This window comes from Equus przewalskii, chromosome 1 (genome assembly GCF_037783145.1).
Source record: "Equus przewalskii isolate Varuska chromosome 1, EquPr2, whole genome shotgun sequence".
Classification (NCBI taxonomy): Eukaryota; Metazoa; Chordata; class Mammalia; order Perissodactyla; family Equidae; genus Equus; species Equus przewalskii.
Genome location: NC_091831.1, coordinates 7,155,167 through 7,175,805, shown reverse-complemented (window position 1 = coordinate 7,175,805; position 20,639 = coordinate 7,155,167). Strand labels below are relative to the sequence as shown.

At 42.6% G+C, this 20,639-nt stretch overlaps 2 protein-coding genes across 17 annotated transcripts in view; one reads left to right on the top strand and one right to left on the bottom strand.

The window, feature by feature from the left end:
• FANK1 (fibronectin type III and ankyrin repeat domains 1) overlaps positions 1-20,639 on the top strand; it is a 112,746-nt gene that overhangs the window by 85,439 nt on the left and 6,668 nt on the right. For 4 of the 15 annotated variants that reach the window (XM_070568896.1, XM_008525969.2, XM_070569453.1 and 1 more), the window contains exons 8-13: positions 2,115-2,258; positions 2,755-2,832; positions 2,918-2,962; positions 3,072-3,181; positions 4,595-4,677; positions 5,399-5,472. In XM_070568896.1, coding sequence (XP_070424997.1) covers positions 2,115-2,258; positions 2,755-2,832; positions 2,918-2,962; positions 3,072-3,181; positions 4,595-4,677; positions 5,399-5,460 — 522 coding nt within the window. In that variant the 3' untranslated portion in view covers positions 5,461-5,472. Of the gene's footprint in view, positions 1-2,114; positions 2,259-2,754; positions 2,833-2,917; positions 2,963-3,071; positions 3,182-4,594; positions 4,678-5,398; positions 5,473-5,907; positions 6,022-9,944; positions 10,096-20,639 lie in introns of those variants that run through there. The other 11 variants (XM_008525977.2, XM_070569181.1, XM_070569514.1 and 8 more) reach the window with 7 other exon arrangements.
• Positions 6,365-20,639, bottom strand: part of ADAM12 (ADAM metallopeptidase domain 12) — a 335,212-nt gene continuing 320,937 nt past the window's right edge. For both annotated transcript variants that reach the window (XM_008525946.2, XM_070567901.1), the window contains 2 exons: positions 13,995-14,125; positions 6,365-11,260 (listed from right to left, as the gene is read on the bottom strand). In XM_008525946.2, the coding sequence (XP_008524168.2) occupies positions 11,200-11,260; positions 13,995-14,125 (192 nt within the window). In that variant the 3' untranslated portion in view covers positions 6,365-11,199. The remainder of the gene's footprint in view (positions 11,261-13,994; positions 14,126-20,639) is intronic.

The following is a 20,639-nucleotide window of genomic DNA, read 5'->3' as shown; positions in this document are numbered from 1 at the left end:
AAATTTAACTTAGCAAATAGAACTGGAGTTGTTTGGATTTCTGTAGAGAGTTGAAGATGGGTAAATAGAATTAGCTCAATTATGGTAACTGCTGATAACTTTGAAACCTTTAGTTCAAGACTTGAAAAAAGTGAAAGATTTCAAGGCATGGAAATAATCATGAAAAAATGCTGTTCTAATTGTGATTGTCAGATGGTGTAGAGTATTGAGAAATTAAATTGATCACACTGGAAAATAAACTCCAATTGAGAGAAGTCATGTTAGTGGATTTGTTCTAGTTTGTCTCTGAAGTGTGACTGAAGGAAAGCAAGGCTTATGTCATGGGATCTCAGTGGTTTCTGCCACCGCTTTCTGAGAGCTGAGAGAAGGGCCCCTTGAAGGAAAACCCGCGGTCATTAAGATAATCCCTTTTTATTACATTTCTCGTTTTCCTTGTTTTAGGATTAGCATGTGGGCCTGGTGCAGGGCTGGGACACACCTGCCGTGTGTGGTAGTGAAACCACATTCCCCTCGTTTGGTTTACGATGAATCCGCTCATGCTTTGGACTCGGTACAAGTCTATAGTTGAAAATGAAGGTCGACCTTTGCTGAAAGAAGGGCAGGTCTCTGCCACGGACATTTAATGCTGTAATTTTGGAAACTTAGGTTCTCTGGGTTTCAGATATGATCTCACTTATTTGGGGGTAAATTCCATCTTTTTTCTGTAGCACCGAAGCTACATGAATGTGTCCACTAAAGGTTTCTGTGTGGCTGGCTGGTGGCAGATAGACAGTGTCAACATGAGTCCTTCCAGGTTCTGGGCAGATGGTTCACCTGACGCTTTGGAAGACTGGGAGCGATTTGGGGGGTGGGGCATTGCGGCCATGCTCTTCTCGAATTTAATTTTTATACCAAGAGTGACTGATTGACTTGCGGGAAACCATTTCTACATTTAATGAACCATGTGACCTCAGGAAAGGCATTTGACTTCTCTGAGATTTGGTTTAATCACTTGTAAACCAGGAATAAAAATACCTACCCCTGCTTAACCCTTAGGACCAAAGGAGAAAATGTGCGTGAAAGAGCATTGAAACTGTATAAAGCACCATGTAATAAAAGGTGATGATGTGTTATTATTTGAACATGGTGGAACTTGCTGCCCGAATATTCTTTGTTCTTTGCATGAGGAAAAACTGCAAATCCTAACAATGTTGCAGCAGATAATCTCATACATGCAAATTACCTGAAATATCTCAAGGACCTACTGGCAGTTCCTTGTTTGTTATTACATTCTGATGTTTTACTAAAGCTACAGACATCTTTGAGTAATTTCTGTAACACAATTAGATTTGTGTGTGTGTGTTTGTGTGTGTGACCGTCTGTGCACACGTGTGTATATTTACTGCAGTAACACTCTTCGTGGACTGATGAGGTCTTCATTGCAATTCGAGGTGGCAACATTTACATTTTCCTATTCTAAAATATATCTTTTAAAACAGTAAATTGAGAGATCTCCATTGTTGGGTTATTGGGTAATAACCATTTTATTCCTAGGCAGACTATGTTTTGGAGAAGGCATTAGGCTGGCTAACTTTTCAGATTGGAATTGGTGTAATAGATCTGGTTGCTTTGTATTTACCTATATGTCTCGTTTAAAATTAATACATATTGATAAGTAAAGAGTGTGTGTAATATTTACTGCCTTTTTCCAGAAAGGATTTGAAGCTGCTTACAAAGATATTTAAAAGTAAGCAAAATAAACTTTATTACAAAAATAGGTTAGGAAAGTTAGTTAAGAGAAAATAAGGTAGGGAGTTCACATGGAGCCAGGAGTAAGGTGATTCTGTTCAATTCATTTTTCTATCCCCCTTTTTTTTCCATTTAAACAAAATGTAGATGAAGATGCCAATGGGGAGTCCTGGGGCCTCTAAGCACCCCGTCAGGTGATCCTAGATTCTCACCGCATATAAATGTGAATTGAATTAGCACAGTCCACTCAACTCTTACCAAGTCTAGAAAGACTGCTATCTGAACCAGGGGAATTTGGGCCAGTAAACATTCCTCTGTAAGTTTCTGATGAATGCTTTCAAGGAAAAGGAACTGGACTAAGAGCAGCTCTTCCTTTGACATAACAGGTGGATGCTGTGGACACTGGCTCAGGGTGGACCCCACTCATGCGAGTCTCCGCAGTCTCAGGAAACCAGGGGGTTGCCTCTCTGCTAATTGACGCCGGAGCAGACGTGAATGTGAGAGATAAAGATGGAAAGACCCCTCTAATGGTAAACAGCCTGGCTTTATGTGTGGAATTAAGGTCAGGGCTGCTTCGATGCTTATGCAATTCTTGTGAGTTGAGCTGTGTATGAGCCCCGGGTTTCGGTTGCCTCAGATATTCCCTGTCGGCCTGTTAATAAAGGCATGGCAATGTCACTGTGATGCTTTTGTCGTCTTTTTACAACTAGTCCTTTAAGGATTACAGATCTGTTAAAACAAAGAATGTGCTACTTTCTGTCCTGGTCTGGCCTAGCAGTTCTCATGTCATTTTAATGTGCAGAAAGGCAGCTTCCATTTCCATTCTCTTTGCAGTTGTCATTGCTGTAGAGCGAGAGGATACAGGCCTGTCATGCAAAGCCCCAGTAGCTGGCTGGCTCTGCCTTCCTGAGGATGCTGCTGAAGGACTGACTGGACCTGTCTGTACTGGGCCCACCTTGCGCCTGCCTCTGCCCCCTGCGGGGAGGGGTGAGCTCACTCACACCCCTACTGATTTTTGTTTTTTAGGTGGCCGTGTTAAATAATCACGAAGAGTTAGTCCAGTTACTTCTTGACAAAGGGGCAGACGCAAGTGTAAAAAATGAGGTAAATAACTCCACCTTTATCTAAAGTTCTGCCCTGGAGAGAAAGAACATATATATGATACAATTTTGGTTGTTTTCTCTTTCAGTTTGGCAAAGGTGTCCTAGAAATGGCCAGAGTTTTTGACAGACAGGTCTGGATGTTCTTTCTACCTCTCAAGGCTGATTTTGTAGTAATTTTAAAATTAAAAAAAAAATACAACCAAAACCTTGGATCACATTCAGCTGTTTTTGTTTATCTAGAATGTGGTCTGCTTATTAGAAGAAAGGAAAAAAAAGCAAATGCCAAGGAAGTCGTCTCTCCGCACACCTGGGCACCACTCACCGCCAAGCCAAGTGAGACAAAGCAGAAGGTGACTGTTGAACCAGAGGGAGGAAACTCCGCATCTTGGAGGGTTATATATTTGATTATTTATGTAGTTGAAGATTCACGGTGACTTTTGTAATGTACAACTCGTCCCACTTGGAAATACATCTTTTTACCTAAGCACGTCGACTGTGGTGTCATCACTGGGCGTCTGCAGGATGGGGATGTTTTCTTGCACTTGTGCCTTTTGGAGTTAGACGTGAAACAAAATATTTATGTACTGGAGCTGCGCAAACATACATGGGTCTCCCACTTCCCGCTCCTGCCCCCCAAGCTGTCCTCTGAGCCACTCCAGACCCTTGTGGAAATTCTTTCCCTCATGTGTTTCCAATTATGTCCTCCCTCCCGACTTAAGGCCTTCCAGGCTGTGTTGTCAGGCTGGTGTGACGCTCCTCCTGAAAGCCCAGGAGGCCACGTGAAAAGTTTTCTCCTCAGCTGTTGGCCTCACATCAAAGCGCAACACACATATTTCAAGACTCCGATCCTGCTCTATTAGAGGTGTCTGCTGGAGGGTCAGTCTTTTCAGAACAGACCTGTCTGAGAATGTGTTTGCATGTACTTATGCCCTGACAATGAAAGACCCGGCCCGCTGGCATGTTGACGGCTTTGCCAAAGAGTAGGATATTAAATTTAGCCTTCGGAGCAGAAAGGTTTTTGATGCTGATCACGCAGTTTGGAGACAAGTAGGAATTAACCGCAGCTAGTCTGCTGGTTGGGAGCTTAGAAACAAACGTGGGGGCGGTTTAACTAGCAGACACACTCACAAATCAGCAAAGGGAGCGAGCAGACCACATGCATTTTCTCTCTCTGGAGACAAGCTGGTTAACTTGGCCCCATGAGAAGACCAGCTCCAAAGGTCTGCATGAAAGTGACATTTTCTCTGTAAAGAAACACCAATTAAAAGGTAATTAAAGCACCAGATCTTTGGGGGGAAGGGCATAGAGAAAAAGCACACAATCATTTTTATTGATGTTGACAATTCTCAGCTTCTTTCCATCGAGTTTATAGCATATCCACCTTAGGAACTGGATTTGTAGGTCATATATAGTCCTCTCATTAGATGTCTCTTTAGTGTTTTACCTTTTGTACAAATGCATATCCCTTTAAGTTTGCTAGATTAATCTTTTAAACTTCTCTAAAAATTAGAGCATAGTCACAACTTTCCAAAGCCCTTTTCTCCCCATGATCAGTGTTGACATTGCCCTCAATTTCATTTCGTGGTCTGTTGTAGACCATATTCACCAACCCCTGTGTGGGAAGAGGGCACATCCCTTCCTGTGGGCCTCAGGCTTGGCCAGAAAATGGGGCTGACTTTGGACAGTGAAATGTGAGTGGAAATGGCTTCTCCCCTCTGAGCAGAAGTTTTAAGAATTCCAATCTCTCTCTCTTCTGCCCCAAGACCGGCTGTGACTCACATGGCGGCTGTTCCATCAGTCCAGGTCCCCAAGAGGAACCAAAGCTCACCCAGATTGGATGTGATGTGTGAGTAAGAAATAATCCTTGCCGGTTGTAAGTCACTGAAGTTTAAGAGTGGTTTGAACGACTGCTTATAAGGTCCTATCATATATTTGTGAATTTGATTTTCTAGAAATGGCACGAGCAACTCTCAAGTCCTATAGTTTCCAGTCTTATTTTATTCAGATTTTTAAAAACCCAGGAACAGATATTGAATTTTATCAAATGTCTTTTTAGCATCTCTGGTAATCATGATATGGCATATTTCCCTACAATCTATCATTGTGGTGCCTTGGATTATTAGATTTTTATATATTGAACCATCCTTGTAATCCTGGGATAATCTCACTGGGTACAGTAGACTGCTTGACTCTATATACACATGTGCTATGTGTATCTGCTTTTTATCTTTTTTTCCTTAATGAGATTAGATGATGGTCTCTTGTTTTAATTTTCCCAAAGAAGCAACCCATGGTTTTATTCATTTTATTTTTTCCAATTAGTTTATACTTTTTATTTCTACAAATTCATTCCTTTCTACTTTTCCCTAGATTTATTTTTTTGTTCCTTTTGTAAATTTTTATGTTGGATATTAAATTCATTTTTATCATTTTTGTTTATTAATATATAAATTTATGGCTATGAATTTCCCATCAGCATTGTGTGTGTTGTATTCCCATAGAAGGTTTCCTAAACTTTTCTGATGAAAAGATTTAATTGGGGATACTTTCTAAACACAAATTTCTAGGCCCCATCTCAGACTCTCTGAATTGGAATCTCAAGGGAAAGGACACGAGCAATGGGTTTTAATCAACATCACAGGTGAGTTCTTGTAATTCAAGGTGTCTGAGAAACAGTCATAGAGTGTGCTGGTACAAATGGTTTCATTTGCTATTTGCTAGATAATTTGCAACTCATCTCTGACTCAAGAATCATTACATTTCTAGACCATGGAATTGTCTTTCTACTCGGTGCCTTATAATCTTGAGAACTTTTACCATTTAGAATTTGAGTTTTACTTTGTGGCTTAATATACAAAATTACATATGTATAATTTTTTTTTTCTGGAGGCACTTGGAAAGGAGGTATATTATGTTTGAAGTATCTCATCTGATATATCAATTTTATCTACATTATTAACTATGTTTGGGGTCTTCTATGTACTTATTTTTTTGCCTACTTTGTCATGGGTGGGTGGGGGTAAGAGTAAAGACCCCTTGTTACCATTTTGTTTATTTTTCTTTGTATTCTCTATAGTTCTTTATGAAGTTGGATGCTATTTTAAAAAAAATGTGTAAATAGATTTCCATTACACTCAGATTTTTATTCCAGGTAAGTCTGATGTAAACGTTTATACCCTTGCTTGCTTGCTTTTTGAATTTATATCTTCTGTACATAAAGTAAGCTAAAAAAATTGTTTCGATAGGTTATGCATTCACACTGTTCAAAAAAAGTCTCAGGTTTCTCTCCCCCGCCGCCACCCCAGTGTATGTGTGCAAAGGCATCTTCTTCCCTCTGGTCCCTGACTGGTCCGTATGAATTGCAGCATGCATCCCCTGACCCCCAAGCTCACTCACTGTTCCTCTTAGTTTCTTATGTACTGTTCCAAAATGTCCTTACGCATCTATAAGTGGATGAGGATATAGGTACAAAAATGGAGGGGGGATCCTCCTGTAGAAAGATGTAACATTCTCAGTAATGAATGAGACATGTCTTTATATTTACCTGTATACCATTTATTGGATATAATATTCTTAACAATGACTTTTTCTATGGAAATAGCAGGTTGTGTTATCTGGAGAACCCCAATATGAGAAATGTGTACAAATGTTAACAGACTGTAACATAAAAATGTATGTGAAAATAATTAGCAAACCAAAGCATTATAAATGGATGAAGCACTATGAAATTAATGTGCTGGTTTAGTAGCTGTAACTTTGTACTGTGCTGAATAGCCTGGAGCCTGGTTTTATGGAGTTACACTTAACAGTTGCCACACACATTCAGACAATGGGCTTTCCCTGCAACCTCCCAATTTGAGCTGGTAGAAGGCACAAGAGGACAGCTAGCTCTGCCACTACTTGTCCTGCTTTGGACTCTTGGAGGAATTTTTTGTCTTTCTAATTTGATGTATTTTTTTTTCTATTACCGCCCTACTTAAGTACCTGCTTATAGGCCATGAACATAGACGTCATTCCACTTCTTTGTAAAACTAAAATGATCACGTGGTATTCTTTTTTCTGGATTTAAAACACACTCAATTGAGGACTAGATTATTTTATGGAGGGAGAATCACAGGAAGAACCTAGGACATGCTTTTTGAAGCTGATGTGGGAAATGTGAGTGACAGAGCACGCGATCTGGAAGCGCCGAATGACACTGAGAATTCCTTTAATCGTGTTAAGTCTTCTGGCTGTCACTCTCCATTATTGAATATTATAATAATTTTATATGCAGAGTTTCTTCTCTTAGTTTTTTCTCATGAAACAGGCTCTGACGGGCTGGATTATAAGCTGCCACTCCTGCCCCAAGAGTAAAGAGGGGGGTTTCTTTACAGAAAGCGGGGAGGCAGTTCATACATGTGTAGGTAAATGGCTTCTGGAAGCATCCTCACTGCACAGAAACGGTTCTCAGCCAGGGGCTCACGAACCTTTCTTAGTGTGTTACTTGTATCACTATCAGAGTTTTCAAATAGGTTTAAAAGAAGTGGATGTCAATAGGAACTGCAGAGTGAGTCAAGAGAATTTTGCAATCATAGATAAACTGACTTTCGATGGCTAACTCCTTCTTCCAATTAGAATAAGTCTAGGTGGGGGCTCATTGGGGGCGTGATATGTCTGTGGGAGGGACTCTGCTGGATTCACGGCCAGTGGGGTAGATGGTGGGGTTGCTCCGTACTGCAGCCCTGGAGAAGGTTGGACTTTGGGTGTCCAGAGGGTGGACTTGCAGGGGCAGCCACACGCTGCAGCAGTCACCGCTTTGGCTGATATGAAGTGGCCATGAACGCAGAGATTTGGCAGCGATTGGAGAGGCATCAGCCCTGGGTTTGGCCTGGAAAAGGGACTTGTGTCTGGGTGACCAGGAGAGGCAAACGGATGTATCTGTGTCCAGATGTGTTTATGGGCCTGCTCATGAGTCTAGGGGAGTAAGTGTGGCAGCCTAGGACTGGCCTCTGTGGTGCTGGGGAGGAGAAAGGATGGTAGCCGCAACATTCTCCACCAGCCAGCCATAGGGTGTGAAATCCACAGCCTGAGAGTCAACCTGGGGGTCACCACTGGCATTGGGAGATGTCTGGGCGGGTTGGTGTAATGTTCACCTGGGTCACTTGTGTTTGGCTGCAGTCATTTTGGTAGCAATGAGGGAAGATCTTCTGAGCAAGTCTGCCCTGGTCTTCCTCCGCCCAGAACTCCTAGGGGAGCCCTCCATAGCACAAGTTTTAAACGAAATAAGCCTCACAAGGAAAGACTGCAGAAGGGTCAAGTCGCAGGAGAAAGATCCAGCCCAGCTGCCCAGGCATTGCGCCCTTTCACTTGTCAGGGTCTCATTGGCTCAGAGTGCTTAGTAAACATCAGTTGGGAGATGGCAGGAAGATGCTCGGGCACTCTAGCTGGCCCAGCATCAGGCTCTCTTTAGCACCATGGGAGAGCACAGGCTCCCAAGAACAGTCTGACACAGATCTCAGCGTTTTTGCTGTTTTTCTTTTAGGGGATATATTGATGTATTGTATTGATTTGCCAGAGAACAATGGCCTTATGGTTTCAGCCTGAGAATTCCTAATAAAGTTAAGAAGGCATAAAAATGTCCCCTCTGAGACTAGTCAGGAGTATTTATTCTCATGTAGTTTAATTTGTTGCTTTTGTGGTTTCCGTGATGTCATCCCACATGTGTAAGCTGGAAGTGTAACCCCTGTGTACATATTTTGACAATGGAAAATGTTATGCATTGTTTCTCTTGGTTGCTACACATCTGATTCCATGTGTCAGGAAAACAAACTGTTACAAAAAATTTCATGAAATGGACTTTTAAATAGAATGCCTGGAACACTAGCCATATACTTCCCAGTAAAGTGGAATCAGATAACCTACAACGATAAGACAATGAAGGAAGAAAAGTGACTAGCCTCAGGGCCTACTTTGTGTCTGAGCACCTTGACTTGCTCAGTGAAGGCCTTATAAACGCAAATCAACTCTATTATTCATGCCTATAAAATTTAAAAACATATTAAAAATAGACTGCCATTGAAATATAAGTATTTATTTTTGTTTCCGTCATCTATGAGGATATAAAAAGGGGGAGGAATAACTCCCTCCCCCCAAAACCTGGCTATTGGTTCCTTTCCTAAGTTATATTATAATGGAAGTTATTGCTAAGTATGCTTCAGCTGCTAAATACTGCATCTTGGAAGTATTGTTCCTTTAATAATATCTGTGTATTATGAGGGGATATTAGGTTTAAATATGTTCTTATCCAGAAATAAATTGCATGGCTCTAAAAAAGCAATTAGTACTGTAGAGATAAGAATGTGTCATCAGCCACAGCCCCTAAGTGGCCATTGATGACATGGTGTAAGATCACAGCATTAACTTCCTTTAATATCAAACGATTCCTGGTTCTCTGAAATAGAAGCACAGGAATTGTAACTAAGGACAGACACACACAAAGTCAGTTCACATCCTCTCCCCACAATAGGAGAAGGGGCACAAATGCCAGATCTAAGGATTTGGGCAGCTATAAAGACAATACCCACATAATGCACCATAAAAATTCTGTAAACTTTTCAATAGTATATGTTTTGGCCTTAATACAATTATATAATATCAATTACAGTAATTCTGTATGTACTCATCAGCAGTAATATTTTATAACATGGCTTTACATTTTTAAGACATTAATAATTGTATAATAAACAGATGCATGCTATAAGAATTGGAATGTATTAGAGCTGGGTTCCCTTTTGTGTGTGTTTTGTGATATGGATTTACTTAGTTTATCCACAGTCGTGAATACTATGTTGCCTAGATACTGCGGGGAACATGGGGAGGGCTAAATGCAGTCTTGTTTTCTGGAAGGCAAACCAAGATGCTTGGGACGTTTTGTCTTTCTGCTTCAAGGCATAGAAAAATCATTGAAATAACCCCAGATGAAGTCTTTATCATAACACACTCAGAGTGAATTACGGAACTCTTGTCAATTGCCTCCTAATGTGAAAACTAGTCACATATGACCCCACGAAGACGAGAGGCATAATGGCATTTTACCTTGTCTGTTTTTTTTTGTAATTTTCATGCCGTTAGATACAGGCGTCTTCAAGATCTTGTGAAAACGGCTTCCCCATCAGACCTTTGAAGAGTAAAAGGTTGAAGGGGCTGCTGCCCAAGACTGCATTTTATGAATATTTAGGATCAGGAAATTGATTTCCTCATCACTTTCTGTGATGCTCAACAGGTAGGTTGCGAGTGTTTAAGAAATAGATTCACTTTATGCTAAAAACATCTTCTCACGGTTCCTGCAGCCAAGCTGGGAAAATAGGATGCCCCAAAGACAACTTACTAATAACTCATGGTTCTTTGTCCAGCATACACTAATAAGGAAAGCAGACATAGCCTACACCAACGAACACAGCATTCCATTTGGTTGTAGCTTTTGCAAGCCTAGGGATTCTGGCTAATTTTTAATAAGTTGAACCTTGCAATAAAAGGAGACTTTTATCAACAGAATTGATTCACTAGATCTGGTTACTGGTTCACATCTGAAAATAGTTATGGTCCCATGGAAAGCCTCATCTATCTGTCTGAACACAGGATCACTGTATTCCAGCAGAGAAGACATGGTGGTAATTTGCTTAGCCCCAAACGGCACGGGGAGGTGGAGGCGTGCAGGGCCTGGGCAGCAGCTTTCTTGCAGAAACACCACCTTTTCCCCACCTCAATAAAGCGCTGATGCCAGCACTCTGTAAAGGGCAGCCAGGAAAAGAAGTTCATGGTGTTTCCGTCAAGCAAACTTCTTTGCCTGCTCTCCAAATGTGCTCCTGGCTGGTGAGCCTCCAGGTCAGGAAGCCCCTGGCTCTGGCCTGAGATCAGGGGTTCCAGAAAATCACTCAGGGTTCTACCTGGGGTCTCCTGAGCTGTGTCCAGTACCATAACCAGAGCCATGAGTAGCCGGGGAGCTGCTCTCCAATAAAGCCTCAAGCCAAAAGTAAACATCCTGTCCAGAATCCCATAAAGCACGATATTTCAAGTTCACAACTATTAAAAGCACAAGAAGCCTTCCTTCCGTGGAAAACTCAGTGATGGTAAAAATGCCTACTACAGCGCACTGCACTGTAACAGGCATTCGGCATAAATTAATAATTTACAAGTACCTGAGCAAGTATACAGAGCACCATAGCACAGCACAGCACCGACGGCAGTAGCTCAAAGTTCTTAAAATAATGGTGTTTTAAACATTAAAAAAAATTCTAAAAGTTGGTACAAAAACTAACTCCAAGTGGAGTTGAAAGATAGTGCAAACTTCTGTCTTCACTGTTGAAAAAAGGTGTTGGCTTGCGTCTCACTTGATATAGGCGGTGTGGGTGGGTCTGGGCACTTGATGTGGATGTTTCGGAGCAGGTCTGCATCAAGAGCAATCGAGAGAGAGGGAAAAACAAGATTGTAGTTAGAGACCCTGGAAGCGATTTCTGCAGATACAGACCTCGAGGTTGGAGCTGTCTTGCCCCGCACTCTGACGTGCTTCCAGACTCAGATTCCACCATGTTGTGTCCCCATTCCCCCGCTCTACCCCACCCCCCCGGCCCCATACTGGGTGCTGGACTCTGCTCTTGCTTTTGGCAGGGGTTGTAGATCCCATAAGGGACCTTGCTCAGGGCGACAGGATTTCCAGCAGTTTGATGACCACTAAAGGAACCCTTTCCAAAGCCGCAGCTCCCATCCACAGGTTGACTCTAGAACAGCGCCATTCAAGAGAAAAATGATGCGAGCCACAGATGTGAGCCACAGATGTAACTTTGTATTTTCTGGTAGCCACATGAAATAAGTAAAAAAATAGGTGAAATTTTGGTAATAAATTTCATTTAACCCAATATATCCAGAGTAGTATTTCCATATGTAATCAACATAAAAATTATTAATGAAATAGTTGACATTTTGCAGGTCCTAAGTCTTCAAAATCCAGTGTGCATTTGCACTTACAGCATATCTCACTTTTTTTTTTTTTAAGATTGGCAACAGTTGTTAGCTCAGGTGCTAATCTTTCTTTTTTCCCCCCTTCTTCTTCTCCCCAAAGCCCCCCAGTACATAGTTGTATACTATAGTTGTGAGTGCCTCTGGTTGTGGCATGTGGGACGCCGCCTCACCATGGGCTGATGAGCGGTGCCATGTCCATGCCCAGGATCCAAACCAGAAAAACCCTGGGCTGGTGAAGCTGAGTGCGCGAACTTAACCACTCGGCCATGGGGCCGGCCTCCAGCATATCTCACTTTTTGCCAGCCACAGTGTGCTGTGGCTACTGTATTAGCACAGTTCCAGGGAGCAAAGCCAGGCATTTGGGAGCCCTCAAAAATGAATGTGCAGAGCATTCTTCCCCTTCCAGGACAAGAACAAAACCGGCTTGCACTGGTGTCAGCAACTGGCAGAGGGCAGACCACTGCTTGAGGGCATTTAAAAAGGGGGCCTTCCCTTCTTCATGTCCATGTCAAATGGTGCTTTTTCTTTTGAACAAGAAAAGTAACTTCAAGATCAGCAGACAAACCACAATGAAATAATTAGGATGCTCTGCAATTTGTCTGCATCTCTGCATCAGGAATTAAACCACTGTCCTGACCTTTTGACTGGCTTTATCTCTGAGATTTATTAGGCAGCTATCCTTTCACAGGCCAAACATTTTTCCCAAAAGCTGTAATGAAATTACTAATGTGTGCCTTCCCCTTCAGAGATGCTGAATTACTGAACCCAGGGCCTGGCCAACACACACTATCTTTGGTTCTTTTGAGCTCATAAAGCAAGCTTCCTGCCAGGGGGGCATGCGTGTTTGCAAGGGTGTTTTGGCTGAGGGTTTAACCCATCTGTGTGCTGGGAAATGTTTAACCACCCACTGTGGGGGAGGAGGAGGGCCTGATCCATAGCATGTGCCTATTCCATGGTGTAAATGCTCAGGCTGCCGACATGATGGGACCGAATATGGAAGAGACGCACAGCAGCCACCATATGATAATGTTCCCACCACACAGAAATAAGAGATGTAACCTCGGGAGTGTAGATAGTAGTAAAACGTAGTTTAAAAGAATGGAAGTTGAGGAATTTTGAACATCTATTACATTTGTTTTTAATATAATTTATATCATTGTAATTTATATAATTTAATAGTGGCTAGGTTTAACACCGAGCTTGCAAAAATTCCTGGAAATTTAATAGCTCTCAAAAACCAGCGTGGGCTGGCTCCAGCACACCACCGGGTTAACCTCCCTGCATAAGTTCGGATGTAGGACTCGGCCTGCCTTGTCCTCTGTGGGACAGCGTAAGAGAGGACCACATCTGGAGAAACATGTTTAAAGGTGATGCCTCTTGTCAGTTGGGTAAAGAAGCTCCCAGTTACCAGGTCTTCACCTCCTGGCAGCTTCTTCAGTCTAACTCCTTATGTTGCTCTTGCTTCATCTCTGGTCCTCCGATGCCACCTCCTTTCTTGGTACCCCAGGGATTGGGCAGAGCCTATGAAGGACTAAGTGAGGTTATTTTTGAGGTATGTGTCTAGCCTTCATAAAATCGCACCACTTGGGGGCTGGCCCCGTGGCCGAGTGGTTAGGTTTGCGCTCTCCGCTGCAGGCGGCCCAGTGTTTCGTTGGTTCGAATCCTGGGTGCGGACATGGCACTGCTCATCAAACCACGCTGAGGCGGCATCCCACATGCCACAACTAGAAGGACCCACAACGAAGAATATGCAACTATGTACCAGGGGGTTTTGGGGAGAAAAAGGAAAAAAAAAAAAATCTTTAAAAAAAAAAAAATCGCACCACTTGGTATGTTTTCTTCATCCCTTTGGGCGAGAGGGCCTGACCCGTATCCACAGCCAGCGCTTTCTGAGGTACCTGGTCCAGTTCCACTTGACGTGCTCTCTTCCCTACCCTGAGGCCATTGCTAAGAGCCACATGGCGATGCCTGTGATTATAAACCCATGTCTGCCGCCTGGTTATTGTTCTACCTGCCCTTGGATCTATTTTATATTGTTCCCGGGGTGGGGAGTGCAGGAAGCATGGGCTAGACCACACCCTACTCCTCCCACGTCCTGAAATGGTTTGAAAAGCATGGCTCCGCACAGTTCGGGGGAGATGGACATGGCTGTGTCACACCAACCTGAGGGGCGCCAGGCGGACCCCGGATTCCTGCTGTCCCAGGGTCCTGGCTGAGACATTGGTGAGCCGGGTCGTCTTGTTCAAAGGATCTGCAGGCAGAGGCTTCTGAGGAGGGTTTGGCTTACGGGTACCCTACAATAAACCACAAGATTATTCATGATCACTCATCTCTGAGAAATGTGACAAGGCATTGACCTCAGGAGCCATCAGAGTCCCCTGAAAAGCGGGATGTGGAGAATGCTAAGTTGCTGTGTGGCACAAGTTTCATTTCCCTAGCAAACTTTCTGAATACAATCTTCTACCCGGACAAGTGGCGGTGATTGTGGGGGGTTGACCTTTGTTAATCTTCTTGACAGTTTATTTATTTATTTATTTATTTGCTGAGGAAGATTAGCCCTGAGATCACATCTGTGCCAGTCTTCCTCCACTTTATATGTGGGATACTGCCACAGCATGGCTGACAAGTGGTGTAGGTCCATGCCCGGGATCTGAACCTGCGAACCCAGTCCACTGAAGCAGAGCATACTGAACTTAACCACTATACCACAGGGCTGGCCCCTTCTCTAACTTTTAAGAGATTTATCCATAGCATCATATAGTTACAAACACTCAAATGCAGGCCTTCAGATGCCATGCTGTTCACAGGCATCAGGAGTATGGTTGATGCTGCTGTTTCTGGGCCAATGCTACCTAGCGGATGTAAACTTTCCTGTGTCTTTAGGCTTCTTTTCAATTTGTAAAGGCCTAAAATGAGAGATTGGTGGAAATCTTTTCAATCATCACATTCATTTCTTCAAATTTCCCAGAATCATATAACAGGACTCATTCAACCCTGGATGAATTAGCTAACAAGGCCGATCATCCTTCATCACTGCAGGGTCAGTGTACCAAAGGCTCATCCAGAATGCTCGATGAAAGGCACTAAAGTTCTTCTACCAAAATGCTTTCTAATAGTTAGTTCAAAGAATCACAAACTCACCTGGGAAATGATGCCCAGAAGGAGAACCCAAGACACAGTGGTTTGAGAGACAGGTATAGCTCTGTAGGAAGCTAATGGAGCAGGAGCTGTGTTGACCAGAGACCAGCGAGGGAGTCAGTGATAGAAGAGCATGAAGGGCAAGCATGAACCTGGGATAATACCCAGAGGACAACTCCCAAGACCATTTCTCCGGGTTTTATCCAAAGACCAATGCTTTGGAAATTACGCAAAGTCACCTGAGCTCTCTGAACCTCAATTTCTCCCTCTTTAAAATGGGAGAAAACAGGACCTATCTCATAGCTTGTTATGCGAACTAAATAAAATGCAAAGGAAGCTCCCAGAACATAGATAATAATTATTAAAAACTCAGCATTCCCTCATGCCACAAATTTTAAAATGCTTAATGGAAATATGAGAAAAACAACAGGAACAGTATAACAGTAAAACCACAAGTCAGTTGTTTTCCTGGACCCCTCCCTTGGCTACCCGTGAGATGGAGGTGGGGCAGGTTCCCTGGAGCTGGGTTGGGAAGTAAGTGTTGACAGCCCTCTCCTCTTGGGCCCAGGGTGAATAAAGATGCCAAGACACCTCCTCCTCTTGTCCTCTGAGCCTAGAAGCACTCACGAATGCATGGAAAGTCTGCAGGAAATGGTGCTAGAACCTCAAGGGAGACAGGACATCCTAAGAAGCAAATGACCTAATTCATTGTCATAGACGCAGTGTTCCATGCATCCAGGAACACTCAGGATGATTTTAAAACACTTGAGTTGAACTTCTCACACTACTTACCCCACGAAAATTACACTTCCTCAGCAATCGGGGCTCAGTTGAAAGAATGCAGCAACATAATCACCATCTAACATATCTTTGTAAAGCAAAGGAAGCTACCCGAGAAGTCTGTAAACCACAGCTGTATGGAAAACATGCCAAGTTGGAACGATGGGCAAATTGGAATAGGAAAGAGCCACTGAACAGGGACAGGCTTAAAAGTGACATTCTACATCAGTTCTCACTTAAGGAAACATTGACCGGCTGTAAAATATAAAATAGAACAATTTCCTTAACTAGGATTAAAGGCCATCGAATGTGCCTGAGTGTGAGCCCTGAAGTCAGGCCGTTTGCGTAACTCAACCAGGCCCCGCTCTTGCCAGCCCTGCGAGTTTGCGCTTGTTATTTGACTGCTTTATGTTGTAGAGAGGAGATGATAATAGTGCCTTCTTCATGGGGTTGATGTGAGGATTGAGATATTACTTGTAAATCTCTTTACCTAAGTTAACCACTGTGAGCACAGAGCCTGGCTCCCAGTGTCCACTGAGTCAGTGTTAGCTGCCACTGCTCTACTGCGGCTACTATTGATGGAGTGAGTGTACCATTTAAAAGTACCGTAACCCTACCAACAAATTTTGGGTAATAAACTATGGCAATAAATCAAGCTGCATGTCCTATAAGGTGGTGGAAAACTATGAGCAAGATATTAATGTGTAATGTAAAAATGAATGCATGGGCCTGTAAAATTGAAAGGCTTTGAAGATTAAATAATTCATCACTAAATGATACTAGTTTTGCTGCTAAGTATGAATAAGTAGCTAGTCTTGACAATAAAGATAACGTCAGGTTTTTATTGCAATGCTGGAGAAAAAGAGGTATATGTTACAATGAATCACAATATATTTGGATTTATCACGGAAACTTAGGAGATAATTAGGTTGGCCATTTATTCTGGTTTGCCTGGGACATTCCCAATTGATGTTTACAGCCCTGTTTAATTATTAATCCCACTCTCTTAGATGTGTCCTGGTTTCCAGGATAAATTATATGGTCACCATAGTGATAAAAGCCCAAACAGTCGAGATGTTGATTGAAAGTTCTGACTTCAAACCCAGGGATCAGCAAAGGTATCATTCTGCTTCCTCCTGCCATGCCAGGAGATGGTTTGATGGAAACATGAAACAGGTCACACAGATGCTGCCAGGATAAGGTGCCAGCTTCCCACCAGGCCTAACTGGGACAAAATAGCCCAGTGGCACATGGAGTTGGTGACACATGGTGCATCCACACTTCTCAGATGTCAGGCGTACGGAGATAGGGAAACTTCTGGGAAGCTGCACCTGCTCTGACCCTGGAGGAAGGGGTGGGATTTCCACACTCCTTCTTAGGCATTGCTTCTCATGCTGCCTTTGCAAAACCTGAACCTGGGCTTGCCCAGAGAAGTCCAGTCTGGTCCAGCCTGGCCACAAAGAGTCACCTGAAGGGACCTGAGAAATGACTCCAAGCCACATTGTTCACACCCAATAAATATTCCTTTAGACATATTTTCATTTTAAACAAGAAAATAAGGAATTCAGAACCCCATTTCTCTCCCTTTTCAACTTCTAGATATTGGAGAAAAATTGAGATATGCTATTAGTCAGGGTTGTCCCATTTCTCCATTTTCTGCTCATGTTCTAGCAATAGCTACATATTTCAAATTTTTTGAGGGTTGGGAACAAAGTTTTCAATCCAAATATAGCCTTTGCCTTAACCATCATCACAAAGAATTCTCAACTGTTATCTACTTGTGCATGATAAGCCAGAGTAAATGCATCCTGCTTATCCAGGGAGATCTCTGCAGAAACACCAGATATTATCACAGGAAAATGCCAGAGATGCCACAGAACTCCCGACAAGCTCACACAGTGCCAGGGGCAGCATAAACAGCACTCACTATCCATCCTTGGCCTGTCTCAGGCCCTGTGAGGAATATACACTTAGAGATAACACCAAGGACAACTGGTTCTCAGGGAAAGGCCTCAATTTCTTTTTATTCTTTATTCAGAAAAAACAGGAGTCTTAAAAATCTGCTCTTGCAAAAGAACATTCCTACGCCTATCCGTAAGATGACCCTGGCCCCTTATTTCTGAAACTACCTGAAAACAGTAAAGAAACTGTACAAAAATGAGCAAAACTCCATCTTTGAGGAAAACCTATAACCCCAAACGAATTTGTACGAAAGGGACCCAAAGTGTCCAGCAGGCTAGGGTAAGGAAAGACTATGAGGAAGGATGCCTGCCGTGGCCAACCTGGCAGAGGACAGAGGGGAAAACCAGTCACCCTTGCCTGGGGCAGGAGTGGGGAGTGAGCAGATACCATGATGTGTCAGGCTGAAAGAGAAGCAGCGCAGACGGGCCCAGCCCTCTGTGCGAGCCTGGGGCAGGGTCTGTGCTGAGAGCAGGGAAGGCCAGTTCACCGACATCACTCAAAGCCCTCTGTGCCATGGTCCCCCGAGAGGCGAGTGGACCGCGGGGAGCTGGTCCTGTGCACTGGCCTTGCTTTTCTCTTGACTGTCCAGCTCCTGGTTTTCCAGCAAGATCTCTTCCTCTTTAAAGGGGAGTTTAGACACACTAAACAAAAAAAGAAAGAGGAAGGAAGGGACCCTCATAAACAAAAGGCTCACTAAGAGCCTACCCTGCAAAATGTATACATGAGGAAACTAAAAGGGAGCTGGCGAAACTCAAGAGAAAAGGGGAAGAAAAAACACGACGATGAAAACCAAGGACCAGGACGGTGCTCCACACAGGGCTGTGGGCTCCTGCCTGACAGAGACGAGGACCAGTTCAAGGGGTCAGGCAGTAAGTGACCGGAAAGACCACAGACAAAAGGGATACAACGTACACCTAAACGGCGTCACGGAGCAAACTGAAAAGATAGAAAAAATACCCAGATTTAATTTGTAACAACTTTTCCGAAATAGGGTCAAATCCGTGGATTAAAGGGCACGCCGTTTCCCTGGGGAGAAGGAACATCAGATGGAGACTCTTCAGTGTTAGGGAATAACCTATGAAAGCTACTGGACTTCAAGAGTACAGAATCAGGTCACTCTCAAGGAACAAAGGAAGAGGCCAGCTTCTGAGTTGTCCAGAGCAGAGAGAGGAAGCACACGTAGAGGAGTTTCAGGGAAAGAAAGTGTGATTCGTTGATTTTATACCCACACTGCAGTCGAAAAATTAAAGCAACAGCTAAATGTCTTTGAACACGCAAACATTCAGGGAATATACTTTTCAAGAGCTCTTCTGGAAGGAATTACAATGGAGTGGACTTCAGCCAGCCAGGAGAAGAATGGATTGGTGACAAAACGATCATCAATGAGCATCGAATCCTTTCAATGTTAACAAAATTAAGGTTAACAAAATTGTGGGAATTATGGCTATAGAACAGAATGTAACTGTTATAAACCGTAATAATATAGACACTATAGAACTAACCAAAGGTGGGAGGTGGGTCTTCCATTTCTAGTAATATGGCACGCTGGGTTTTTTTTGACCTACCCTCTCTTTAAACCCCTAAAATTATTGGATAAAATATATTTAAATTTTTTTCTAAAATCAGTGAGCTACAAGATAGTGAGATGTTATCAAGCCAACAGTGAAGTGAAGGGAGAAGCCTGGAGAGTTAAGTAGGAGACTGAAGCAGCAGCCATTTGCCAAATTAGGGAAACCTGGGTTTTGACTGTGACACTTTCACCTCGAGGGATACAGGAGTCAAAGGTCAACACCAGCCCAGGTTTAATAGGGGAGCATTCTCTTCCTGACCTCTCCCCAGTAAAGCTGGGCTCTGGAAAGGACTATACCTCAGGTAAGAATGTTCTAGAAGTAAATGTATGCTACTCCCTAACCCTAGGAGACTACATGGAGAGTTCCAGTGGTGCTGGGCAGACCAAGGTGGAAAATAAACCTGTAACCACAAATTGCCCTTGAGGACCTGAAGCTGCAATCACATCAGCTGGGTGGCTCAATAAGTCCCAAGCCATGTACAGGGTCTAAAGCTGGTCCTGCTCCCGGGCACCTGGTAGAGGCAAAGTACATCCTCTCTGGAGGCACACACCTTCATCCTACACGCCAAAGAGCTCCCAGATAGTTTTCCAAGAAAATGAGCAGCTCACAGCAAAAGAATAACCAAGCTCACAAAGAAGCAAGGAATCGCCAGTGAGACACAATGGAAACCTCAGCAGCAACATACCCAACAACTTTAGATTTCGGATTTTTGGAACAATTTTCTTACCATGCTTAAAGAAATAAAAGACAAGTTAGCATATTTGAAGAGCAGCCAAAGAGAACTTACAGAAAGAAAAAAATAAATGTAAAATATAGTTAAGTATGAGTACACATTGTGTGATGCTTAAGTATAGTTTGATACCATTTATGTAAACTTAAAAACAGAATGCTATATATTGTTCATGGGTACATATTTATGTAAAAATATTTGAAAGTTTCTATAAAAAGTAAACTAAACTTATGATAGTGCTTGTATCTGTAGGGGGGGCTGAGCTAGTCATAGTGACTTTGTTTTGTTGTTTCTTATTTTTTTAAAAAGAATGTGTGAATATTATATATCTGAAATCTAAATAGGTGTATACAGAGAAAAACATAGAGAACAATGGTAGTATAAATGTGGGTGAATTTTAGATTATTTTTACTTTTCTATATTTTAAGTATTTTAAAAGTAACAAAAAATAAAAATAAAAAGATTTTCAATATTTGGGCCAAAAGAGAAAACACAAACTATTTTTAAAATATAAATATTAAAAACACTACAAGTGAGAGCCAGTGAGCATGGGTAACGCAGTGTTTAGAGGGAAATTCCTAGACTTACTGCTTATATTAATATAGCATAAATAAAGTTTGAATAAAA